We start from the raw sequence: 26,740 nt of genomic DNA, 5'->3' as shown, positions 1-26,740 counted from the left end.
CTTTAATCCCAGCACTTGAGATCTCATGTCTTGCTTGGGAAAGACACACGTCTTTAATCCTAGGAAGTGGTAGCAGGAAGCAGAAAGGTATATAAGGTGTGAGGAAACAGTAACTAGAGGCTTCTAAGTAGCAGTTCAGCTGAGATCTATTCGGATGAGGACTCAGAGGCTTTCAGTCTGAGCAAATAAGATCATCTGAGGAGTTGGCAAGGTGAAGTTGGCTGTGGCTTATTCTGTTTCTCTGATCTTTTAGAAATTACCCAATGTCTGGCTCTGGATTTTTTTTTTTTATTAATAAGACCGTTTAGTAATTCACACATGGGTTGTATGGCTCATCAGGAAGATTAATTGCTAAGAACTTTGGCATCTGACATTTAGCCAAGAGGAAAGGAAAGGTCCAGAGTGTGCATATCTGAACATTCATGGCCACTGTCTAATGACCTCATGCCAGAAAGTCCATGGCTAAGCCTTGGGTGGGTACTGCTTTTGGTGTTGATTGAAGAACTTGGGCTAACCTGTTAATCACTTTGCTTTCTGTATACAGAAGCCATGTGCAGAAATAAGCAAAGGATAACTATCTCCACTTCCCCCTTAAATATTTCCACCATTTCAAAACAGTTTATACCTGCTACTGAGGTACGCCTGGATATTCATTCCAGGGCCCCCAGTGTCTATCAGCTTGCCATATTTCACAGCCCTCTGTGTTTGTGTGACAAGATAGAATGTGAAGCCATAAAAGAGCAGTAAATCAAAGAGCACGAGGAAAGCACAACTTCTGTGTGAGAAGGCAGGAACTCACACAGTAAAAACAAAGGAAGAGAAGGACCCCATCTCCACCAGCCAGCACGTCCACCTGTACACCTGCACCCCACTCCACCAGCATATCCTCCTGCACACCTGCACCACACTCCACCAGCACACCCTCCTGCACACCTGCACCCCATCTCCACCAGCACATCCTCCTGCACACCTGCACCCCATCTCCACCAGCCAGCACGTCCACCTGCACCCCATCTCCACCAGCCAGCACGTCCACCTGCACACCTGCACCCCATCTCTACCAGCCAGCACATCCACCTGCACCCCACTCCACCAGCACATCCTCCTGCACACCTGCACCCCATCTCTACCAGCACATCCTCCTGCACACCTGCACCCCATCTCTACCAGCACATCCACCTGCACACCTGCACCCCATCTCCACCAGCCAGCACGTCCACCTGCACCCCATCTCCACCAGCCAGCACGTCCACCTGCACCCCATCTCCACCAGCACATCCTCCTGCACACCTGCACCCCATCTCCACCAGCACATCCTCCTGCCTACCTGCACCCCACTCCACCAGCACGTCCTCCTGCACACCTGCACCCCACTCCACCAGCACACTCTCCTGCACACCTGCACCCCACTCCACCAGCACACTCTCCTGCACACCTGCACCCCACTTGGAAGATCAGGCTCTCTGCTCTCTCCTCTGCATTCCACTCCTTCCTATGTGCAAGGAAACCCATCACCTCTTTCCTGCTCAAGCCCATGGCTTCACTACTTTCTCTGACACTCGTACATCTATTTCCCTCTCTTGGGTCATTCAATAGCATATATACATTCTATTCTTCTCCCAAATTTAATTAAAGAATGAATTTCAGGAAGGGTCTGCATACGTTGCCTAGGCTGCCCGTTAACTCGCAGGACTGAGTAATCTTCCTACCTCAGCCTGCTTTCTCCTTTTCCTACGACCACCGCAGGAGTGTCTGAGCACCACACTTGCCAGCTGTCTTCTTACTACCTGGGAATCTCCTCTGATTCCCCTTTCTCCTCAGTGTCCCAATGTGAGGGTTGTGACCACTGCTCCTGTTTTGATCTCTCCCATGTGGGTCTTGTCCAGACCTCCACGAACTTCAATTCCATTCTCAACAGTTCTCCTTGGATTTCTAATAATCTTTTCCCCCTGAAGTCCAGAAAAGGAAATTATTCCCTGCTCCCAAGATGGCCCTACTCCAAGCAGTCCAGGCTCACACACGAGTGATGGCGAGAACCCTGAAGTTTCAGGCCTCTTGTGATAGTTAGACTTACACTCAATGGTATTACATGCTCATAAAATATCGAGAAGGTTGCTTTACTTTCAGAAGATTATCTGAGGAAGGTTTTGTTTTGATCCCATTCCATTGCTCCAACACCAATGCAGAGAGAGGGGTTGTCATAGTCAATCCAATTATCTACTGAATTTTGCTGCCAGGAAAACAGTTAACACCTTCCATTTTCCCACCATTTAATTTTCTTGAAATGCTGCAGCTTGGGAGTGATTATTATCCTCAAATTGCCATGCTTTGTCCTAGCCAAGGAGAAACTTGTCCAAACCAAGCCCCATTGATCCCCCACGACCCTTCTGATGGCTCTACAGACCATCCTCAATCTGGGTCTAAGAGCTGCCATGAGAAAAGGAAAGGAACACAAAAGGAAGTATTTTGAAATACAAATTTCTTAGTAATGACACCCAGTATAAAAAAAAATCTCCTGTTGATGTGAACCCTACTCTGTCATCACCCCTGGCACTGCTGGGCTCATGGGAATGATGATATAAGTTCCAACACAGAGTTGTGTGGGAAAAGTCAGAATCATGAAGGACACTCATTTTAAACACTCCAAAACTATGTTCCCCGTTTTTTTTCTTTTTTATGTGTGTAATACTTTATTGTTTTTCTACAGAGTTCACTAAAAAAACTGATGCACAATTAAGCCCTACCACATCAAGGCCAAGGCTGTTCAAAGAGTGAAAAAGGTGACTGAACAGAATAGGAAATATCACTCCACAGCATTGGAAATGACGACCCTATGGTGTGAGAAAGGAACATTCCAGAAGGTGGGAAAGGACACCCCACATGGTGGGAAGGGAGTACCCCATAGAGCTGTAAAAGAGTACTCACAGAAAGGGAAGGGTATTTTCAAGGCTCCTATAAAGAAAGGATGGTACAGAGGGAGAATGGGAAAGAGGATATCTCATGCATACAAAAAGATTCATAATGAAACCCAGTTTTTTTCAATTGACATATGCTAATAATAAAATTCACCCACAGGCCTGTAGTCAAAAGTTTTCTCTGGTCCCACCCGGCCCCTCCTGGCCTGACAGTCCTGCAACCATTTATAAAATAAAATAATCACTCAGAGGCCTGTAAATATTATTTACAAACTCTATGACCTATGGCAGGCTTCTTGCTAGCTAGCTCTTACAACTTAACCCATTTTTATTAATCTGTACGTTTCCACGAGGCCATGGCTTACCAGTACTTTGATACCTTGCTTCTCCTGGTGATGGCTGGTGTCTCCTCCCCTTCCTTTTCTCCTCTCACTATCTCTCTTGGATTTTCCCACCTGGCTCCATCCTGCCCTCATAGGCCAAGGCAGCTTTATTTATCAACCAATCAGAGCAACACATATACACAGCATACCAAAAGACGTCCCCCAGCACAGGTCTATTAGTTTGGTTTAGTAGTCATGCCTAAAAATGAAAGAGGCATTCCCCTCACTTCAAGATGGTCACACCACATCTTTGAGATGTATACTCATCATATATTAAGCCAAATCAGTCTAATGAAAAGAGTTATAAAGGACAGCTAAAATTATTAAGTTTCACTGTCTGAAGGTTTCCTTCACTGAAAACAATTTCAAGGAAAATAAAATTCCTGTTTAAAAATAGCAAATCTGAAGTTTTGAGGCTAGTAAAAGGACTACCTGTATGCATCATTACAGGTTTATCACATCACATTTTAAAAATGACCAATGGCAACATATTTTACAGTTAATACTTGAAACTAGGTTATCCTTTTGACAAGAAAAATTAGCAATTTCAACCAAATCTTCCTGCCAATCTATTTATTTCTGTTTTATTTCTTCTTGCTCTTTTCCCATAGTATAAAAAGCTCAGTAATTTTATAACTGTCACCACTTAATGAGAAAGGCAAAGGAAATGCCAACAGCAATGACCACAGATTGATTTAAAACTCTCACCTTTTATAGTTACATTGATCAGCTTTTATGTGGATGATAAATTTTGGTATATATCCTGCCAGGGACTGAAATCTCTATTGGTTAAAATTACTTTTAAAGGAGGTAGTGGAGGGAGGAAGTATTTCCAATGAATATCTGATCTATCTACTAGAAGAGGGTATCACTAAACACACTGTACTCTTCCCTCTATATCTGGGCTGTATAAAAGGCCTTTGAGAAGAACCTTTCCTGATGGGCTTTGAACCACAGCCCCAGGCCCTGCGCTGAAAGCCTGGTTACAGATCACCCATTCATGTAACTTACAATCCAGAATGGCTGGTAGGGAACCCATGCATCATGTTTCTCTGCACACTTTATTTTGCCAAATCACCAAGGAGTGGTAACTTAACCACTGTGCAATATCTCGTCAGTGAATTGTCCTTCAGCATCCTTTTATGCAAACAATACTCCCTAGGCAACTGTCCTACAAACAGACGATTCTGTTCCAGGAACCACAGCATCTTGCTCAACTCCCTTTTATTAGGATGTGGGAAAAAAGTATCTCTATTCAGCTCTATTTTCTTTTTAAATTGGCTCTTACTCCATAAGACTCCACAGAAGTGAATTATTTTTAGAGCCATCACATTTTCAAACTCATTATTTTATCAACACCATCAGCAATGCTGGGGTATACACAAGGGTGTGATCTCTCTCCAGGGTGCAGGAGCCAAGAATGTTTTGGAGGCATTCACAGAGGTGCACAGTGGAAGATTCCATGCCCTTTGAGCCTTCTATGCCACTCAAATCTAGCTTTGAGTTTTGTAGTTATGAGTGTGGAATGTGTTTTATGTAATTATTATTTCAGAGTTTCTCTTAATCAACTCAACGTCATTAGCATTCAGTACAAATAATCAAAGAAGACAAATAGACGGCAGCTGTCATTTACCGAGGGTCTCACTGAGGCAGCCATTGTTGTAGACGTTTGTTATTGGTAAGCCAGCAAACTCGGGAGAATGGAGAGGGGAAGATGGTATACTTGTGTTTGTGTGTCTGGGTAAATGTGTCTATTTCTGTCCAACATTTTATCCTGTGTTTTGCTGTAAGTATAAGCAAAGCTGAATATTTACAATTAAAATAATAGCCATGCTGGGCAATGATAGTGCACACCTTTAGTCCCAGCACTTGGGAGGCACAGGCAGGCAGATCTCTGTGAGTTCAAGGCCAGCCTGATTGACAGAGTAAGTTCTAGAATAGCCAGTACTACACAGAGAAGCCCTGTCTAGAAAAACAAGAATAAAATAAAATAAAGGCCTCAATGTGACATAAAAAATGAGCATTGTGACATCCAGGCTAGAACAAATGTCTACAGATTGGAAGAATGAAAGTCTGAGAAAAAGAACAGAATCATCAAAAGTAGAATTCAATTTACAGTAAAAAAAATATGAAGAAAAAGCAACCAGTCATACATACTTTTCTTTGAAGGTTCATGAGAAATTGAAAATAATATTAGAAAAATGTAAACTCATGGATGGTTGGGCAGGAAGGAACTTACTCATGATAGAGTCTAGAGGCCTCATTTTACACATGAGGGAACTGAACCTAGACAGCATTTAAATTGGTCTCGGGCATTCTGACATTTCCCCTGTCTCCTTTAGCAGAAAGGGGGGGAGGGGGACCCACTTCTTTGTACTACGTGACAGAAATGCTGCAGTGGAGGAGGAAATAGACATCAGCAAATATGAGGAACTATCAAGGACAGCCCGTCCACAGCAACTGCGCAAAATAAGCACACTTTACCTGGCCTGAAGCTGAGATGTTACCACATACAGACAGAAGGAAAATATCAGTGACTTGGCACATTGGATTCATAATTCAAGAGAATGTCGTCTTCTTAGACAAGCCAAGTCTCTGATCTCTTTTGTAACAAAAATCTAAATTACCACAGGTGACCTTTTCAAATTTAGGAACTCAGGGTCCACTTTGATGAATATAAAAATCTATTTTCTTCTTTAAAACTGTATGAAATTAAGAAGTAGACATTAAATATGACTTAAACCAACTGAATAAACTATTTAGATGTGCTTGCATGGATAGAGTATTCATATTTAAAGCAAGAAGATACATTATTTACATATATATTTTGTAGTTAAAAATTTATTGACATATAAATATGTATGCACATACATATAGTCAGGTCTACTAGATGAGATACCCATCAGTTCATTAATTCTGAGGGTGAAATCATCCATTAAAAAAATCAGATGTATATTTCTCATTGTTTAGTGCTAGTTTTACATTAAATAATTTTATCTGAAGTTTTTCTGTGTCCACCCGGCTCCTGCAGCTGCTCAGACCCAAGTAAACACACAGAGGCTTATATTACTTATAAACTGTATAGCCATGGCAGGCTTCTTGCTATCTAGTTCTTACATCTTAAATTAACCCATTTCTATAAATCTATACCTTGCCACATGGATTGTGGCTTACTGGTATCTTTACATCTTTTTTCTCATGGTGGCAGTGGCTGGCAGCATCTCCTCACTCAGCCTTCCACTTCCCAGAATTCTCTTCTCAGCTTGTCCCGCCTATACTTCCTGTCTGGCTACTGGCCAATCAGCACTTTAATTATTAACCAATCAGAGCAACACATTCACAGCATACAGAGTGATATGTATATTTATTAGTATAAATTTATTATTATATTATTAGTATATAATAATTTATATATTATATAAATTATATAACAAGTAATAATTTAGCCTCAATTATTAAGTTTTAATAGCTTTCTTCCTCACAATGCTTATTTTATCTCCAGCTTTCCCTGTCTTTTATTTGAATTGATATTGGTCTTACTTAAGTAAATCTTAAAATAATCCCAGTTAGTGTAACTTGTGGATGTTGGATTTCTTAAATCCATGTGCATCCCACTGCCTTGGTTTGAACCTTATCTACAAATGTTGATATGACTTGGCATATAGATGTTGAAGCGAAACACTAGATTCCAGTAGTTTTAAGACTCATGCTCTGCCAGTTTCTAACATCAACTGGTGCTGATCAAAGATGCAAATCTGAGTTGCCTCCCAGCAGTTAGCGAGTTAATTCCTCCCTCCCCTCCCCTTTCAGTTTTTATGATCTCTTGTACCTTCATATTAAAGTGAATTGAATCTGCTGTGGGGATTTAGGTGCCTGTTGAATAAATGAAGGTTCAGGCTCTTCAACAGAGAATCTTATCATTTATCCATGATTTTTTTTTCTAGTCTAAAGACATGTCTCTCAGTAATGACTTTTATTCCCTTCTTACTAGGAAGAGACATTGAGATTTGGTAGCTTACTGTTAACTCTCAGAGAACCTGGTCCACACCCATGTCATCTTTCTGGATACAGTCCTTACACAACTTGTTGACTTTCTCATTGGTAATGAGAATACAGCACCCTTTAATCTCCAACATGTCCTTCTTCAGAGGATGGTTGCCAATGAATTCTACTCCAGCCTTTTGAGGTTATTTAGTTTGAAGACGCCAAAGTTCACATTTATTATAATCCTGGACGATTTCCCCATGAAGCCAGCCAGTGGCACAGTATAAGGTCTCAGCTATGCCACTACCCACGTTTGTTGTGATAAGACACTATGACCAAAAGTAACCTGGGGGGGGGGGATGGTTTAATTGGGTTGTATATCTCAATCCTAGCCCTTCATGAAGGGATGTCAGGGCAGGACTTAAGCAGGAACCTGGAAGAAGGAACAGAAGTAGAGACCATGGAGGAGTGTATCTTACTGGATTGTTTCCAATGGCTTGCTCAGGCTTTATTTTATCACCCAGAACCACCTGTCCATGGCTGGCACCACCTACCGTGGGTTAGGCTCTCCCACATCGATTATCAATCTAGAAAATGTCCCACAGACTTGGCTACAGGAATCTGATAGAGGCGTTTCCTTAACTGAGTTTCCTCTTCTCAGATTACTCCTGTTTGTATCAAGATGACACAGACTACCCAGGGCAGCTTCTGTCCTGACATAACATACTGCATGATTCTGTTATGATCATTCTCTGTTGTCAGTTTAATGAGACCCATAATTAGCTGTGAGATGGGACTCTGGGCATTCCTGCTGGGGGTTATCTTTATTGTGTTAAATGAGATGGGAACATCTGCCCACTGTGGGTGGCATTATTCCCTAGGCTGGAATCCTGAACTGTATAAAAATGAGAAAGTGAGCTGTGTAGATGTAACCAACCATCTTATTAAATAAGAAACACAGAGCCAATACAGAGATGAAAGCCAAGAGGTCAGAGCAATAGCTTAGAGCTAAAAACCTTACCCTTCACTCTCGCGGTGGTCCTACCTCTCCGAAAAAGACCTACTTCCTGTGTGTCTGTCTTTTTACAGTGTTTCTGTTCTGCCTTCTCATTGGTTGTAAACCCAACCACATGACCTCCTAGTCACTGCCTGTCTATACAGACCTCCAGGTCTTCTTTTGTTGGTATTGAGATTAAAGGCGTGTGTCTCCAATGCTGGCTGTATCCTTGAACACACAGAGATCTACCTAGCTCTGCCTACCAAGTGCTGGGATTAAAGGCATACACCAACACTGCCCAGTTTCTGCTATGGTTTGTTAATAGCTCTGACCCCCGGGCAACTTTATTTATTAATATACAAATCACATTTTAGTACAAATAAAATATCACCATAGAGCTGAGCATAGGCATTCATTGTTCCTTTTTTTCCTGACTGGGTACAAGGTCACCAACTGCTTCAAGTACCTGTTGCCTTGATCTCCCTGCTATGAATGGTGAGACAAACAAACCCTTTAAGTTGCTTTTGTCAGGGTATTTCCTCACAGCAGCAGAGAAGTAACAGAGACACTTAACATCACCTTCATTCGGACAAATATAATATGTTTGGTGGAAATATATCCTTTGAGTTTTGATAAAGTATATAAATACTGCATCCCCCAAATGAGATTTTTACAGATTATAAAATTAGGCGTTAAAAAGTTGAAGTAATTTTTCCATTGTTATTTGGGTGCCACAGGATTCAAACCTAAGCAATGTGGACCCAGTGCCAGGCTCATAACAATTACATAATATCACTTCTCAATCATAAGTCAGGGGACATCTGTTGGGGACACTGCATTATTAACTAGGCCAAGCTGTTAACAGGCTCAGCCTCGCCTGGTATTAACTGTGCCTTGGGTGGATTAATAGGATGCTCCTATGTGGTACGAATCTGACAGCTCTGGGGGCACAGAAGCTAAACTACACAAAAAAGCTGCGACCAAGAGGACACCACACACACAGCAATTATGATTAGGGGGGCGGACACAAAACAATGATAGCAGAGGTAAGGACAGAAAGGTTAGGGTCGGGGTTGGGTAAAAGGAGGAAATAGATGGAAACAGTGACAGAAGCATGTGGTTCAGTCAAAGGTGGGATGTGGACCATTTGTGTCTATTACATGGATGGCAAAATGTCTAACCAAACAAATAAACAAAACACAGTACAAAGTTACAGCTGATTTGAAAGCCAGTAATACACTTAAACAGAATGACTAGAAACGTGTGACCTAGGAAAGCTCACTAACACAGATATTGAGACAAAACATCCCTGTATATGTCCTAAAGAATGCATATGATGGGTGGGAAGGAATAGGAAGAATGCCCTTAAAGGATGTGTCCAAGGGAAAAAGGGTCAAAGAAAAAGAGATGGTACCCTTCACACTCCAAGAATGTCTTCTTGATATATATGCAAAGAGTGGAGGGAAGGGAAACTGGTCAGGATGGATTGTATGAGAGGAGAATCTGTTGTCAATAAAAAAACAAACAAAACAACCTTCACCAAACACACCAGAACCCCAGAAACAAGCCATTAGACATATAGGCTAGGATGTTTTCAATTGAGCAGTGCATTTAGATGCTAGCTGAGCACAGACATTAGGAAGTGTTGAGTACTGAGTAAAAGAAATAGTCACTTTTTTTCAAGAAAGAAAGTGGTGAGCTGGAGAAAGGAAGAAGGAAAATACTATTGACCAGAAAGATCAGAAAAAAAATCTTTCTTAGGTTATTTAGTTGATTGTTACATAAAATAAATTACAATGTTTAAGCAGCAAAAAAGACCATAAGCATGCACTATTGGGTCACTGAGATAAATGATAATTACAATGTCAAAAATTGGCAAGAATATTCCAAGATGTAGCAAATAAAAAGCCCAGTGCTAGAAATGGCTTTGGTCTTTTAGAGTTGCTGGCCAGTGGTCCCATAGACCCCCAAACATTACAGGCTATTGTCAATGCTATCAATTATACTCTAGATATACTCTATTGAAACTTAGACCCTATTGCTTGCTGAAGATACCATGCATTTTGATCAAAGAACATGAAAATATTAAGCTGTGCTTAGTACTTCCTTGGAAGTTTCATCTGCACTAGCTAGCTTTCAAAGTGCTAGAAAGTACTATGCATACTACCAGAGAAGAAAAATAACCAGCTATGAACCCTGTGAGTTATGGTGATGACTGGCCTGGCAAGACATGTCCACTGGTACAACAGTGACATAAAAATCATGTGCATAACCACTCATTTCCTGATTGGATTTCAGTCATAGCCCACAGGAGAAACCCCTACCTGGAATCATTCTTGGACTAAGAATCAATAACTAGACTGGTCACAGGGCCTAGGGGAGAACCTACTGCTATTATTGTGCTAAATGGACATAATATTAAACTGACTTCTAATGACTTATTTTTATGCTCATAGATTAAGATATTATTCAACCTTCTATTTGTAGTAGATGATGATCAACACAGAGATCTACAACCGGACAAAGAGCAGAGAATAAGTGACTGCAGAGTGCTGAGTCCTTAATGGAACATCTCTATTGTATGCTCTACTCTCAAGACTCAGGGGTCATTGCAGAAAAGGGAGCAGAAGGACTGTCAGAGCCAGCAGCAGTGAATGAATCCAGGGGGCGGTATCCTTCGGTTACAGTAGGGCAGTCGCACTCAGGAACTCACAGCAGTCAGGACATGGCAAAAGCCCTCTGCAAGTTCATGCATAACCAAATCTCAGCACAGAGAGCAGAGGTAGACATGCCCTCCTACCCGTCTGAGAAGCTACTGGCAGGTGATAACTGCTGTGAGAAAGACAATCCATTTTCTTTAACAATGTTGCCATTCATAGGTTTAACACACCAGAGTGGAAGGTCCCACACCCATGAATATATGTGCAGCACTGATTGGACTTAATAGTTGAAGAAAAAGGGACAACCTCATCCCATTCTCATGTTGGCGACTCCAATGGAACAATGTAGGTCTCAAATAAAGTAGACTAACAGTGTTGTTTGAAAATGTTTGGTTTATGTACATGCTAACTTAGTGTTTGTTCAACTTGTTTTATCTATCATCTATCTATCTATCTATCTATCTATCTATCTATCTATCTATCTATCTATCTATCTATCTATCTATCTATCTATTTTTACCTTCCAAAGGTATGAAAGCACAGTCATGCAACCACTCTGTTTTTCACTTTTAGCAGAGCATGCAATAGAGTATACAACACAGGGAATGCTCAAGGTCAGGTTTTATGTTAGAGGATTCTGCCCAACTGTAGGCGACTTGATTCCACATGACACAAACCCCCCTTTGCCTTCACCCTGTCCAATGCTGGACTCTTCACTGGGACACCTGTAATAGTCAGTGGCTGCAAAGAGATGAGAGGGTTCCATGGAAATTTACTGAGGAAGAGATGGATGAAGGATGTGAGTCAACAATGGAGCTTACATTCCTCATCTTTCTGTTCATGGTCACCTCAAATGAGGAAAAGAACATCCAATAAGTACAAAACTTTTTTTGACCTATGAGAAGAGTGAGTTTCCTAAGTCCATTCTTAGCTTGGGGATTCATTAGCCATGATTTCTTTAGACTCAGACAACATAGCCCACCATACTCTATTCCATAGGTAAAGAAAGATAACAAGAAATAGAATGATTAAGCTCATTTTATTCAGAAAACAGCTTAACCACCACAAAATTTGTATATTTCTCTTTTTCTGCACAATAATATATATTATATAATAATAATAATTATATAATTATATAATATATGCCTCAAAAAACCCAACATATATTATATATATTATATAAATATTATATATATTATATATAAGCAAAAATATTATATATATTTTGGTTTTTCAAGACAGGGTTTTTCTGTGTAGCTTTGTACCTTTCCTGGAACTCACTTTGTAGACCAGGCTGGCCTCGAACTCACAGAGATCCACCTGCCTCTGCCTCCCGAGTGCTGGGATTAAAGGTGTGTGCCACCACCACCCGGCTGGCAATAATATTCTTGCTCTGGCCTATTTAATGCTGCCTTCTGATAATGCTCCCTTCCCAGTCAAATCAAATAAAACCGTGAGGTCCCAGAAAGCAAAATGCTAATGTGCAGTCATGAAATGAACATTTTTTCTTGAGGACATTAATTTGAATTAAAGACAAGTTTAGCTTTTTCCCATGATTCATCTGCAACTTTGAGAGATCCATCAATTTTCTCTGGGGTGGAATTTTCAACATTTAGTATTCACTCATATCAGCTGATGAAGTATTAATCTTTGATGAAAGGTTTTTCCCGTTTTTCAACAAAGCCTTCAAATTTTAGTCATTATTTCACAGGACACACATTCCCCAAGAAATTATCTTGTCACCAGAGTCTGGGTTCTCAGTCTTTCTGGATCTACCTTTGTGATGGTAAACCAGTCATCCACGTTTCCCCTGTGTCCTGGAGTACCACTGTGATGTCCACTGCTGTACAGTCTACCACGTCTTACTTTAGTGAGGTTCACCAGGACAGATATGAAAAGCATTCAGCAGTGAGCTCAAGATATGACATTCAGTGATATGTGCAGATTTTTTTTTAATGTGGGTGAATTGATTTCTTTTGTTGTTTTTTGAAATAAGGTCTTACCATGCATCCCTGCCAGTCTGGAACTCACTATGTAGACCAGGATGGTCTGGAATCCACAGAGATCTGCCTGCTTATGTCCCCAATGTGATGAGACTGAAGGCCTGTCTCATCAAGCCTGGCTTGAATGGATGTTTTCAGCACTGTCTGTGTGATGTAACTTCACTGGCTTCTAAAGCAAAGCTCTAAACTTCATGGATGCTTAAGTTTTTGTTGTAACTACTCTTTATTTTCCGCAGTCTCGTTAATGCTGATTTTTATTGTGAAGCCATAAATTTATTTACTTTAAAATAACTTTTTATTTGTTTCTATCTGGCTCCAAACCCTTGTTAGTAGCTAACAGCAGAGTGAATCAAATATGTAGAGTAGATTAAACACAGCAGTATTTAATAATATAGGAAATATATATAAAACAACCAATATTACTCCCTATCCCTTCCATGAAATGGATGTTCTAAAAAACCAGAAGGAAAAAAACGTAGAAGACAACAATACATCAGAAAACACACACACTGGGAACAGCCAGTACATAATTTAAATAGTGTCGCCAGAGATGATGAAGCGCACCCCTGGCTCCTGTGGGGTGCAGAGAACCCTGAACAAACACTACTCTACATTCTCTGGTCCTTCTCAGTGCCAGGTATAAACAAAGAGCTGTCTCTCGAGGGCACGAGCTGTCTGTGGTGCATAGCTGTGTCTTCATGCCATTTATCTCCATGGTATAGACACCCCAGTTCTCTATGAGAGAACAGGAGAGGGAGAGAGGGAAAAGAAGGAGGAGCAACACTCATGGCCTTCTGAACCTCCATTTTCTTTCCACAAAACCTCAGCCACTTTATCATCTTTTCATGTCTTACACTATCACTCCAGGCTCCTGGGAAACACTCTCTGTGATGATTGGAGGCCGCTGCTAGCCATTCTTCCCATCATGACTCTTTAGCCTTGGACTTAGCTGGATGATAGAACCTTCAAGCCTTATTATCTTGGCTCTCACTAAAACACACAATCTGGATTTTCTTTCACTTACTGGATTTGCATAATTTTATGCTGCCCTTATTTTAAATGTAAGCTTGCCCTTCTCATTTTAGAAGCACGACTGATTCACCTTGGACACAGTTTCTACTTCCCCATCTTTTTCCTTGAGGTGATTAATGCAGATATCTGCCTGGTGCGGCCTTCTCAATGCCCATCTCTCCCACTTCCCCAAGAGACATTTAGATACTCTGTATTTTATTCACCTCAATGACTCTGTATCCGTATATATAGACTATGCAGATGTGTCACAGCACCGGCTGTCTCATACAGCACCCAGCCATGGTCTCAGTAACTGGAGACAGTGTCTGTTTGCTCCAAACCCTCCAAGTGAGTCTCCCTCTTCAGGAAAGCTGCCTGAGTGGCTCTCAGACTCAGTGAAGCCCATGTCTCACAACACTCATATTCATTTCCTCTCCAGAGTCCCACGCCTGTGTGTTGTCCTCTTTCTTCTGGGACCTATGAGGAAACTGTTCTGCTATTTCCTATGCTTGGTCATTAGATTCTCCCTGCCTTCCAGGTCAGATGTCTCCTACAGTTACTGTCTTATAGGAATGAATGGGATTTACAAAAGATGAGGACCACACTTGGTCACATCCAACAAGTAAAGAAATCCGTGATAAAAGGTGGCATTGAAGCATCCACAGAATATTTACATTAGCCCTAACTCCCAATCTGTGGAAATGCAATGGTATTGATTCAGTGAGCCCACAATGGATGGAACGGGAGGGTCTGTGCTCATGTTAACTGACCATTAAATATGTGGGATTAGTGACTTCACAATGTAGAGTGAGGCCCTTGTGAGTAGTTTTCCCAAAGTAGAATGAGTCTGTAACGATAAATCCAAATGTCCCCTATGATATTACTATAATATCATAGGTATGATATTATAGTAAAAATTATAATATCATACCTATGATTCATTAAGACTTGGCAAAAAATAAAAGCAAAACAAAACTAAAACATGATGGTGGTCTCAGAAGACTTTGAAATGGGGCCACAGTTTCTCCTGTAAGTGACATCAGAAGAATGGATGATGAAACCATAATGGGAGAGTTTCAAACTGCTTTCTAAGTTCCAATTATTTTATAATTCCTTTTTATTGCTTTTTTACTCACATTAACTGATGCAGAACACTCTTGACTCTTCCCATTTGATTATGCTTTTCCTATTATGCATCTTGAAAGTGTCAAGATGCCTCATCATAAAGACTAAGAAGTCATCACCCTAAAATATTGGAAGCATCCAGGGTGTCAGCAACAGCAAATCCCACGTCCTTCACAGGACACCATCCTGGCCTCTAAGCCTTTCTGCTATTATTCAGCATTTGCTTGAACGCCTGTGTTCTTCACAGGACACCATCCTGGCCTCTAAGCCTTTCTGCTATGATCCAGTGTTAGCTTGTTGTAGTCTGGAGTAATAGAACTGTTTTCCAGGTGCTTCTTTCGTTAGATTGGTGTGTTTCAACTGGCAGAAGGTGTTGGTGACGTTTCTCACACAGAGGAAACTTCTATAGTTTTACCATTAGACATTTGTGTGGTCATAGCAGAAAGAGACATTTGAGTATCCCTGATCATTAAGAGACTCTCTTCTTGTTTTACTTTTTTCTCTAGAGAAACATCAATCTCTTTAAAGAATGAACACATTGTGGCCCTCTGAACGTCTAGAATCTTCTGCACTTATTCCTTTCTTTAGACAATAAGATGAGGTGATGATTTTTGGTAGCTTCTCTCCATTTTCCTTGATCTTTCACTGGATGTTTTTGTTCCTTTTTAAAAAGAATGCTCACAGCACAACCTTATGGCAATCTATAAAAATGTGTAATGTCTAAATTTTTTCAACTAAAGGTTTGCTTTGAAGATTGTTGACTAACTTCCCCCTAAATTGACTCTATCTCTCATCTGAAAGCACCCAGATGGTTTAACACTTCAGTACAGTTCTCCTGAAGTTTCTCCATGAGTCCTGCCGTCCCAGCCGCTTGAGCATACAACACCAGGCACTGTAGTGCAAACTACTTGAGCCATCCTTGCATTTTATTCTGGTGGGTTGGAACTGCAGAGACAGGAAAGAGTTCTGCTTGGGAGTCTCCACCTCTTTCGCCCCAACTTTGAAACAAAGTCTGTGTTGTCACCTGCACTGCTCTGTCATCCACTAAAGAGTGCTGCATGACCAGAATGAGCAGCTCCTGTCTGGAGAGCTGGGGCCTCTCTGGAAGGAGACACACGAAAGGGAAAGGCACACTGCCGTCATTTCCTGAAGTGGATAACAGTAACACAAAGACAGCACAGAAAGAGCTCTCTGAGCAGAGGAGAGAGCTGCACTGACTCATGGGTAGAAAGGTCAGGACTCAGGGAGCAGTTTAATTCTATGCCCATTGAGCAGAGCAGGAATACCGAGTTCCCCTCTACGGCTGATGGGCCCATTTAATAGCACCAGGCTTGAGTTCTGTGCTGTAAAGCAGAGCTTCAGTCTAACCAGAAAGCAGTTGGTCACTCCTAAAACTACAACACCAGTTGTAGGGAAGCTATTCGCAGTGGGTGGAGATTAGTACAGAGACATAACTGGCTAAAGTGCAGAGAATATGAGACTGTGGAGTGCTCATCCCTCACTTGGGTGTCTATAGAGTATCCCTTCTCCAAGGCTCAGAGGTCACTGCAGAAGAAGGGGCACAAAGAGTGTAAGGGTCAGAGGTGGTGCAGGACTTCTGCCGAAGAGCTTTCCGGATATGTCAAGCCAGAGCACGCATGAACTCAGTGCTCTGCCTACACACACAAGATCAAGGCAGCCAAAACCCCAGTGCGGCTGGGAGAGGAGCTCACCACGTCCCAAGACTAACTGAGGAGCTACTAGCAACTGATAGCTGCTGGGAGACAGACTGTCAGTTGCCTTCAAATGTGACCCTGTAGGCTGCCCATGCTCCAGCAGATGGCCCTACAGCCAAGTTTACACCAGCAGCATTAAGTGGACTCAGTGATCTTAAAAACAGAACAAATGAAGTCGTAAGGGAATCCTGGTGGAAGACTTTAGGAGGAATCTGAGGGGGGTGGGGTGTGGATTTGATCAAAAGACATATTCACATATGAAATTCCCAAGCCATAAATAAACAGAAAGTTGTGCCACAAAGGACGGATGTTGGCCCTCCTTGTCAGGGAAGAGACATCAAAGACAGCAGTGGACATTTCCTAAAGTAGAAGGAGGCAGGCACATCAGAAACAGCTCCCAGGACCAGAGTTACTTCAGTTACTTGTTTCTAAGGGTGCAGGAGTTGGGCAGAGCCAGCATATCTGAGCCAAACTATGAAGATGAAGCAAACTGACATGGGCTGCTCACATTCTGCTGACTCTGCTGGGTGCACCATCTGATCAAGTTTATGGAAAGACTTTGCAAGGAAATCTGCTACTTTGGTCCTCCAGAAGCTACAGTGTGTGTGTGTGTGTGTGTGTGTGTGTGTGTGTGTGTGTGTGTGTGTGTGTGTGTGTTCCCTGGCTCCAGCTCTTCCTGCTTTCCCATGCCGAATTTGGCTTCATGAGGAGGGGACCGCTATCAAGATGCCACCTTGGCTTCTAACTGTCAATGCCCAGAAAGAGCCTGGGGGGCAATGATGCATCTTCTCATCAGTGTATCCCCCCCCCCCCGCCGCCATGCTGGCACTGTCCATTCTGCTAATAAAAAGCAAACTTTAACATGGAGAGATGGGGCTGGCAAAGACTTTGCAATAACTCTCCACCAGAAGTCCACAGAGAGGAAACAGAAGAATTATTTCTTTTCCTCATTTTATTTTATGTGTATGGGTGCTTTGCTTGCACGTTATGCATTTGTACCACATGGAGGCCAAAAGAGGGTATTGGATCCTTGGAACTGGAGTTACACATGGTTGTGAGCTGCCATGTGGGTGCTGGGAATCAAACCCAAGTCCTCTGGAAGAGTAGTCGCTGCTGTCTTAACCACTGAGCCATTCATTACTCCCGCCACAGAAACAGAATTATTGGCTAAAGTCCTTTTGTCTTAACAAAAATGAAACTTGCGCTGTGAAAATTTAACATACAACACATGGATTTCACCACCAAGCACCACACTGGATCAGTAGTCACATAAACACGGGCCGGGTGGTGGGTGACCTTTATCACTTAGTGCTGACACGTGGAGTGTAAGGACCAGGCCAGTTCTATTCTGGTCACTGGAAGGGCAGTTGACTGTTGACTTCCATCTAGAAGTCCTTCATGACTAGGAACCTCTTCTGCTACACCCCCAGTGATTGCTCCAGGAAACCCACACCGAGCCACCACAAGAGACAGAGGCCACAGAAACACCACACTTACAAACTGTGGATTTATATCAAATAACTCGCACAGCTTCTACACTTGTGGGAGAAAAGGTCATACATGGTGTATGAAGAGTTGCTATAGGAATAAACAGAAAAGTGGCCAGATTCCCCAAAGACATCACTATCCAAATCCATGGGATGTGTCACCTTACATACCAAACGAGGAGTTTTCTGTTTGTTCTTGAAGCAGGGTTTCAGGCATGTCAGGCTGGCCTAGAACTAGCTATGTAGCTGAGTGTGACCTTGAACACTGGATTCCCCCTGCTTCCACCTCCCGGGTGCTGGGATCACAAGTGTGTACCAGTGCACTTGGTTTTGTGCAACGGTAGGAAACAAAACCAGAGTTTCATATCCATGGAGCTACACAGCCAGTGACTGGAAGGGTTTCCTGGTGTGGGTCAATCTAGGAGGAGTATTCTGGGTTATCTAAGTGAACCCAATGTCATTAGTGGGGTCATCAGGAGGAGCTAGTAGGGCCAGTCAGAGCAGGAAGCAGGTGGCACAGAAGAACCAGAAGGTGGAGAGAAGGGAACAGTGTTTGATTAGAAGAATCTGTCCTGCTGTCTGTGAGGAGGAAGGCAAGGGCTGACAGCTAACGGATGGTCGAAGCATCTAGAAGGTTGGTGAGGTAAGGAAATTTTCCCTTTAGTCTGAAGAAGGAGCCAGGCCTGTTCGTGTGTTTCGATTTCTCACCTCTATAACCACGAGATCACAAACCTATTTTGTATTCAGCTGTCAAGTACACAACTTGTTACAGCAGCAGCAGGAATCGGACACAACGGTGTATCTAAAACCAAGCACACCACTAGCACTTCACGAGAACTCAGTGAAATGTTTGTTACTCTGCTCTCCTTTCCTCTCTTGAAAAAAGACCAAAGTTTACGAGAGCAACTTCATCCGGGGCCATTTCATGTCTCATACCGTGCATTCTTAGTCTCCGTTGTCCTGTCTGTTTACAGGCGGTTCACTTGTGTCTGCCAGTCAGGGTCGCACAGATGCTGTGCGCTTATTCCTTTGAATTTTGCAAGGAGGAAAGCAAGTCTGAATAAAACAGTGGAAAAGAACCCCATTCTACTGCTGTCCCAACAAATCTCCGAACTCAGGTGTCTTGGCCTCACTTGGCCAGTGTTTCCTACTGAATGTGTGTACTGTCTCTGGAACCCACACCAAAATAAATCACATAAAAAAGAAAAAAAAAACACTTCTAATGTCTTTAAAACGCTGGCAACATATGAACTAATGAGGACTAATTTTCCCTCTCCTTTCTGTCTTCCCCCTTTCTCTTGCTCTCTCTCCTTGTCGCTGGTTTCATGAGACAAGGTCTTACTCTAGAGCCAGGCTCTCCTGGAACAAACTCGTGATGTAGCCTGAGTTGTCCTTGAACTTACGGCAATCCTCTTGTTTTGCCTTCCAAACTGCTTGGATTGCAGGTGTGAGTTACTATGCCCAATAGGCTTATTCTCTCTACCCTGAAAAGAAATCCGTTGTTACTCCCACAGAGGCAACATCGATTTCAACTGTTGTAGCAGTCAGGAGACAGGGTTCTTGCTTTGCTCTGGAGCCAGCTCTCCACAACTCCTCAGAGTCTATTACATACTCCAGAGAGAAGCCATTCCCAGGTCTGACGGAGAAGCATCCGCTATGTCAGGTGATGCTCAAGTGACTGTGGCTTTTCCAATAGAAGCTGAAGCAGCCGACAAAACAGTCAAAACACAGAGGTGAACTCTGAAGCCCCCAGAGGCAGCCTTAGTTCTGTTAGTGTTCCTACCTAACACAAAATAGTGACTGTTGTTGTTCCTACATGAGGGCCATTTGAGGGCAAAGACGCAACTCTGAGAATGTTCCTATCAAAAACTTTCATTTTCTTCTTCCTCAAAATCTTATAGTACAAATAGATACCTTATTCAAGTGTTAATAGTAATATCTAGAATGACTTCTCATTAGTATCTAGGGAAAGCATCACAGACATTTGAACCAAGTGCATCTAGAATTGGGCAGTTCTTTACACATGTCCCAAGAGCAACAGCTGCTTACAGCTCTCTTCTGGGTTGAAGAGAGTTGTCTCATGGGCACCTGCCCTCTGCTTTCCTCTCTTAGGCATAAGGTGAATTCACGAAGCTAATCAAGATTATGGTCTCTCAAATGTGTGGGCTATCAGCTCACTTTGAGGCACCTGCCATGTGGCATTAGGTTGCAGTATTTATCATCTAAGGAACAACTGCAAAAATAATTTCCTAGCTACAAAGCACGCATCTTCCTTGATAAAGGGGTTATGAGGGTATCACTACTTACTATAGTGACTACACAAATCAATAGACACTAGTGGTCCAGGGTGAGAGAAAGTGAGCAGGACCCAAGGCAGGAAATTTGGTACTTGAGACCTCAGTTCCATTTGTGGCACCATGTAGGCCTCGTGGACTAACCCTTTCTATGAAGGCCATGCAGACTGTCATTTTCTACTCTTAATTATTCTCTTCAATCTATCAGATCAACATCTTGTGTGTGTGTGTGTGTGTGTGTGTGTGTGTGTTGTACATGTATAGATACATGGATTCTTGTGTGTGACTGTGGGCATGCACATGTGAACCACAGCAAAGTGTGAAGAGAAGAGGACAACCCAAGTGGCAGAACCCACCTTCTGCCTTGTCTGAGAGAAGGTCTACTTGTTGTCCTTTAGATGCCCGTGGGCTTTCAGGGTTTCCCCTGTCTCTACTTCCCACCTCCCCAGAGGGGCACTGAGATTAAAGACTCTTTCTCTGTGTGTCTGGATGGCACACAGGTGGTAGGAATTTCAACTCAGGTCCTCCTGGCTGAAGGGCAGTGCTTTTGCCACTGAGCCATCTAGCCGAGTTCTATTTTAAGCAAGATGATTTCGTTGTCTTATTTAATAAACTGTTCTGGAAAAAGAAAACCCACCACACATTTTCATTCTAGAAATACACTTTCTGAATCCCCAACAGGAAAGGTCTATTCCAGGAATCCATCTCTGGAGATGGACTCCCAGCTTTTGAGACCATTAACAATTGATAGACCAAACTCTGTTTTATTAAGCATCAAGAACAGAAATTCTTGTTTCTGCTCCCTTGGCCTTTCCTCTTCATGTTAGGAAGGATCTCTGGCTTCTCTTATAAGATAACTAATGAATTCATCTCCTTCTACTACCTCCCAAGAGGGTCCCATATTCTCTGGGCCCTGAGGACCCATGACCCAAGAGCTGACTGTGGTGGACGTGACCACATGGACTGCCAGAGTACTTAGGCTTCTTGGCTCAGAGAGACAAGAATATTATGTTCTTCCAAAGCTCTGGGCCATGCCAAGGAAATATGATGTGTTGGTGATGTCAGTAGCCTGAATCACTGCTTTTGTCAAAGCTGTGATGATCAACATTAGCTTCTGTAATCTGTCTGCTTGGAATGTCAGCTCCCTGTAGCCTTAGTGCTATTTTCAAATAGAGCCTGGAGGTGATGGAAAATAAAGTTAGCTGCTTCTATCTGGACCAATTTCATGTATCTCTCTCCTTTTGATCTTTTTTAAATTACACTTTTCAAAATTATGTGTTTATGCATATGTGTGAGGTACATGAACACGACATGGTTGCCCATGGAGGCCTGAAAAGGACACCAGAGCTGGAGTTACAGATCGTTGTGAGCTGTTCTCTATTGGTGCTGGGACAGAACTCGGGTCCTTGCAAGAGCAGCAAGTGCTTTAACAGCCAAGCCATCTGGCTGGCTTTCTTTTCTACGAGGAGCTTTCTACTCTAAAGCATTTGAATTCTGGACTGTGCAGCTGTAGACATGACCATAGGACATCCAGGGAGTATGGTGGTGACCTCTGAGGTATGCTGGCTCTGCAGTTATTACAATGAATAGCATTACTATACAGTGGCACCAGGTATACAGTAATGGACTTAAGTGTCCTAGCACAGGGGTGGGAGAGTGGTTAGACCCTTAGGACTCCATCTTCACCTCCTGAGTGCTTGGGTGGTGCTGGCCCATGTAAGAGGTAAAAAGTTGAGCGGGGCTTGGACTCAGCTTGCACGATCTGAAAGTCAGGCTGGATGAGCTTCTCAGTAGTGAGGATGTTTTTGAGTCATCTACAATCCTGAAAACAACCCCAATAAATTCACCTGTCCATGAATTCTGATACTGTCCATGAATTATTTCCTTGGTCTGTTGGCGATCTGTTTTTGTCAACACATGTTCTCAATGTCTCTCCAGGACAACTCAACACAACATGTTATATCAGAACCCCTGTGAACAAGCAGGGCTGCTTACTGACATTGCAGAATTTTCTAGAACCCAGAAATTAAATACAACTGGGCACAAGTATTTAATGAAAAACTGAATAGCTATTTAAGTAAACAATAGTCTATGGTTTTGATCTATCTAATAAATAGTTAAGCAAGCTATTAGCAGACTTGAAGGTTGTTGGGAATGGACTCCCTCATTCATAACCAGCAGCTTGTAGAACCAAGAATGGGGACAGCAGGACTCTAATTAGGCTAAAAGGGGACGGGGTCTGAGTCTTTCTCTGGTCCTGGTGGAAGCATGACATTCTAGATTTCCCAGAAGGTTGTAAGATTTATTTGCTAAGTGGATACTTGCCGGTAAAGGAAAAGAGCATTTCACTGTCCTTCTCATCTCAGTCCAAGTGACCTGTCACTTACCTAGACAGGACAATATTCCTCAGTACGGCCAGCCAGTTCTAGAGATGTCAAAAGTGACGGTATGAAGCCCGCCCTTGATGGAGCCAGCCCAGTGCTGTCTGTGACATTGTCCAATCACCCGGGACAGTGCTCTGCTCTGCAGTGGTCCTGCTGGCCACTGGCCACTCTCACCCCTTGAGAATTCTCCAGTTTACTCTACAGTAACCTGTCTTCATATGCTATGATGTATCTCATCTGAATTCTTTTTTTTTTTTTTTTTTTTTTTTTTTGGTTTTTCGAGACAGGGTTTCTCTGTGTAGCTTTGCACCTTTCCTGGAACTCACTTGGTAGCCCAGGCTGGCCTCGAACTCACAGAGATCCACCTGGCTCTGCCTCCCGAGTGCTGGGATTAAAGGCGTGCGCCACCACCGCCCGGCCTGAATTCTTTCAAAAGAGATTACATGGTTTATGGAGCTGGGGGAACTTCATCATGAATTTAACATCAATTGTACAGGAGGTTAAAAAAAAGTAATTTAAAAAATCTGCAAGATTTGACAATAATACCAGTGAGAAACTGATGTTCTCACTTAGACACCCAGATGCCTAGAACCATGCCCACCACAAATGCTGTTCAGTAAATATTTGCTAAACAAATGAGCTGATGTTCCCATTTTGAAAAAAAAAAAAAACCTGATCATTATTCTCAAATCTGTACACAAACAGAAATTCAGTGCCAACACTTGTGATCAACCCCCCCCCCACCAGAATACACTTGGACGAAATTTATAGAATAGACTAATTAATGACTGTCATTTCCATTGCCACATGGCCCTTGTGATGGTGAATTTTCATCGTCCACTTGACTGGACATAGACTCAAGATGGAAACACACATCTGGGGTGTCTATGCAGGGTTTCCAGTGAGGTTTAACTCATGAGGGAAGACTCGGTATGAATGTTGATGGCACCACCCTGTGGACTTGGGCCCCAGAAAGAATAAAAATAGAGAAAGTGGGGCTGGAGAGATGGCTCAGCCGTTAAAGGCTAGGCTCACAACCAAAATAGAGAAAGTGGAGCGCCAGCATTCATCTCTCTCTGCTTCCTGACTGTGTACACAGTGTAAGCAGCGGCCTCACACTCCTGCTCCCATGCCTCCCCTGACATGACAGACAGAGCCTCCAAACCTTAAGGGCTAAAGAAACCCATCTTTCCATATGTCGCCTATGCCAAAAATGTCCTCACAACAATGAGAAAAGTCATGGACATAATATCATGCCACCACCTAAAATAAAGGATGTCCATCACAAGACCTCAGGTGATTTCTTCCTCCGGTGTGTCTGTTTCATGTGGTTTTGCCACTCTGGAGGACACTGCGTGCTTTGCCTCCACACACCTCCCAATGTTCCCATCAGTTTTGCTTTGCCCTGTTTCAATACAGTCAATGTAACTCCCTATGCACACTTCTATACATCACTCTACCCATCACCATAGGACAGCTGCAGACAACGGCAGCCACCAGCTCCTCATTAAACTCCTTCCTGATGCTAAAACGATTCTGGATGATGTCCATGTTCAACTGGGTGGAAGAAAGCTACTCCACACACTGCTGTGATATCACAGTCCTGTTTACACCAGGAAAGACGCTTGCCACTAATGTTAACTAACAGCCAGTATCCTGGAAATGCCCAACATAGTACAGACACAGGATTAAAAACACGTCTTACCTGCTGCCGCTTTTCAAACTCCAGCTTGATCCGGGACTTGATGCAATTGCACGTGTCGCGGTAGGTCTGCTGCAGGGCCAGTTCCATGAGGTGCTTGTGGTAGGCTCCTGCCAAGTTCCCACAGATGAAAATGATCACATTGGCCAGTATCTAAAGAGACAAAAGAGGTCATTCGCTACGGTGAGGGTCTCTTCCTTGTGGACCCAACAGAAGCAGACTGCAGGTCAGGAATAATAATAATAATAATAAAAACAACTCAGGAAATAGTTTCTACTCCTGTTTCTCAACTGATGTTTGTAGTGTGGTTTACCTAAAATAAGGCATCCATCTCCACCTGGGATCCTACCCCTCCTGGCATGCTACCCTTTAGAGCGCCCTCTTGACTTGGGACTGGACTTTTTTTCCTGATGCAATATGGACTGAACTGCACCCAGCCCAGGGCTTGGAGTCATAGGTGTTTAACCCCACTTTCTTGTTTGCGATCAGGAGACGCTTACATGCTTGCTATCTATCACATTTGTTCCAAGATGAGAGATGTGCAGAGGAGAGCTTCCCCAGCCATCTGCAGTCTACTGTCCTATGGCAGAAATTTCAATTACGGCCCCGCTGTGATATGCCGAGTGACACACACTGTGTCCACGCTGAAATGCATTCACTAAACCTTGATAGGTGGGTTTCTGTTTATAGACGAAGGAATGCGCCTTTAAACAAAAACAACCGTGATTCTTTTGATGAATAAAAGTATGTTCATAACTTAAGATGGAAAACACAAAAATATAAAAGAAATCTGAAAACAATTCTGACTTCCCATCCCAGGAAAAAGCCTGATACCCCTAGGGCCATGTTCATCTACTGCACATTCCTATTTTAAAATCTTGTTCTAAATGTATTTTGTCATGATGTCCATCTTGTTCATTAAGGCTAGACTCCATGTTTATTGTAGCTGCATGCTCTGTTTATGTGACAAAGAATAAAAGGTATCTGAGATCACAGAAATTATGTGTGGGCAGGTTTCCAAATTCTTAGTTAGTATTCAGCTCTATGACTCATTTAGCTATGGCTATATAAGTCTATATCGTTCGCTACTACTGTTAATATTCCATGTGTTTGCATCATGTTACAGATGTCAACCTCATGTACAAAATCGTGACTTCCTCTCTCATCACTGCTTTAGACTCAGTTACTAATACTATAAGAAGTCAAAAGTCACGCATATTTTAAGTGTTTGATTTATGCATTAAATTTGCTCTCCAGACACATCCCCGTCATATTCCCATCAGCAGGGGGGTGACAATGGCCCCTTCAGTGTGTCCTCTTGTCACCTGACACCTAATGCACACACTGCAAGCTCCTTAGTGGTCAGGGTTGAATTTGAAGGTCTACGTAGGATATGGCCAGACACACCATACAACTGTTTAAGTCTAACATGACAAGTCTCTTTTGGCTTCAGCGGCATCCAAAAGTCATCATTCCCAAAGGCCTCATGTTCCCCCAGCAATGGTAACTTTATGTGTCACCTGATAGAGTGGGCGGGTTGGGGGGAGCGTAGCTTGATTCCCACACCTTCCAAGTTCTCTCAAATTCAAGCTCCACAGAATCATGGGTGATGTCACTTCATTCTCTCTGACCAACAGGTTTGTAATCTGATTGTCTCACTGGAGTTCCCGGGAGTGAAACAGAGATGCCATGCAGCTTGCTTGGCCGTCCCCCAGTCTAAAGAGGGTGACTGACCACCAGTGTGTGTTACGTCCCCAGCTGTGGTATATCTAATGGGCCCTCTCAACAAGGCTGTGGAAGACCTTCATCTGGGGCTGGGCAGGGGACATACTTAACTGTTTCTAAAGTTACATTGATAGTAACTAATGCCTAATGCCTTTTCTTCTCTCTCAATAGACTGTGGGGACCAAAGGAAAAGGTGGTGATTCTAAGGACCCGAAAGTCCTGGGGCATGCAGGAGAACTGAGTTAAGATAGGAAGAACGGGGTGATAAACTTATCTCTGAGTTGCTGCTGGTATCCATAGGCTCCACAAAGAACCCTACAGACTGGAAGGGGCCTTTGGTGCTGCCCCATGTAAC

The 26,740-nt window shown here is 42.7% G+C and overlaps 1 protein-coding gene across 2 annotated transcripts in view; it reads right to left on the bottom strand.

Moving 5' to 3' along the window:
- The window catches only part of Adcy2 (adenylate cyclase 2), a 378,086-nt gene that overhangs the window by 150,146 nt on the left and 201,200 nt on the right, over positions 1-26,740 (bottom strand). For both annotated transcript variants that reach the window (XM_042261355.2, XM_006993012.4), the window contains exon 4: positions 24,664-24,813. In XM_042261355.2, coding sequence (XP_042117289.2) covers positions 24,664-24,813 — 150 coding nt within the window. The remainder of the gene's footprint in view (positions 1-24,663; positions 24,814-26,740) is intronic.

Source organism: Peromyscus maniculatus, chromosome 15 (assembly GCF_049852395.1).
Source record: "Peromyscus maniculatus bairdii isolate BWxNUB_F1_BW_parent chromosome 15, HU_Pman_BW_mat_3.1, whole genome shotgun sequence".
NCBI classification, from domain to species: Eukaryota; Metazoa; Chordata; class Mammalia; order Rodentia; family Cricetidae; genus Peromyscus; species Peromyscus maniculatus.
Note: the sequence above shows the minus strand (reverse complement) of the source record. Positions and strands in the feature narration are given on the sequence as shown.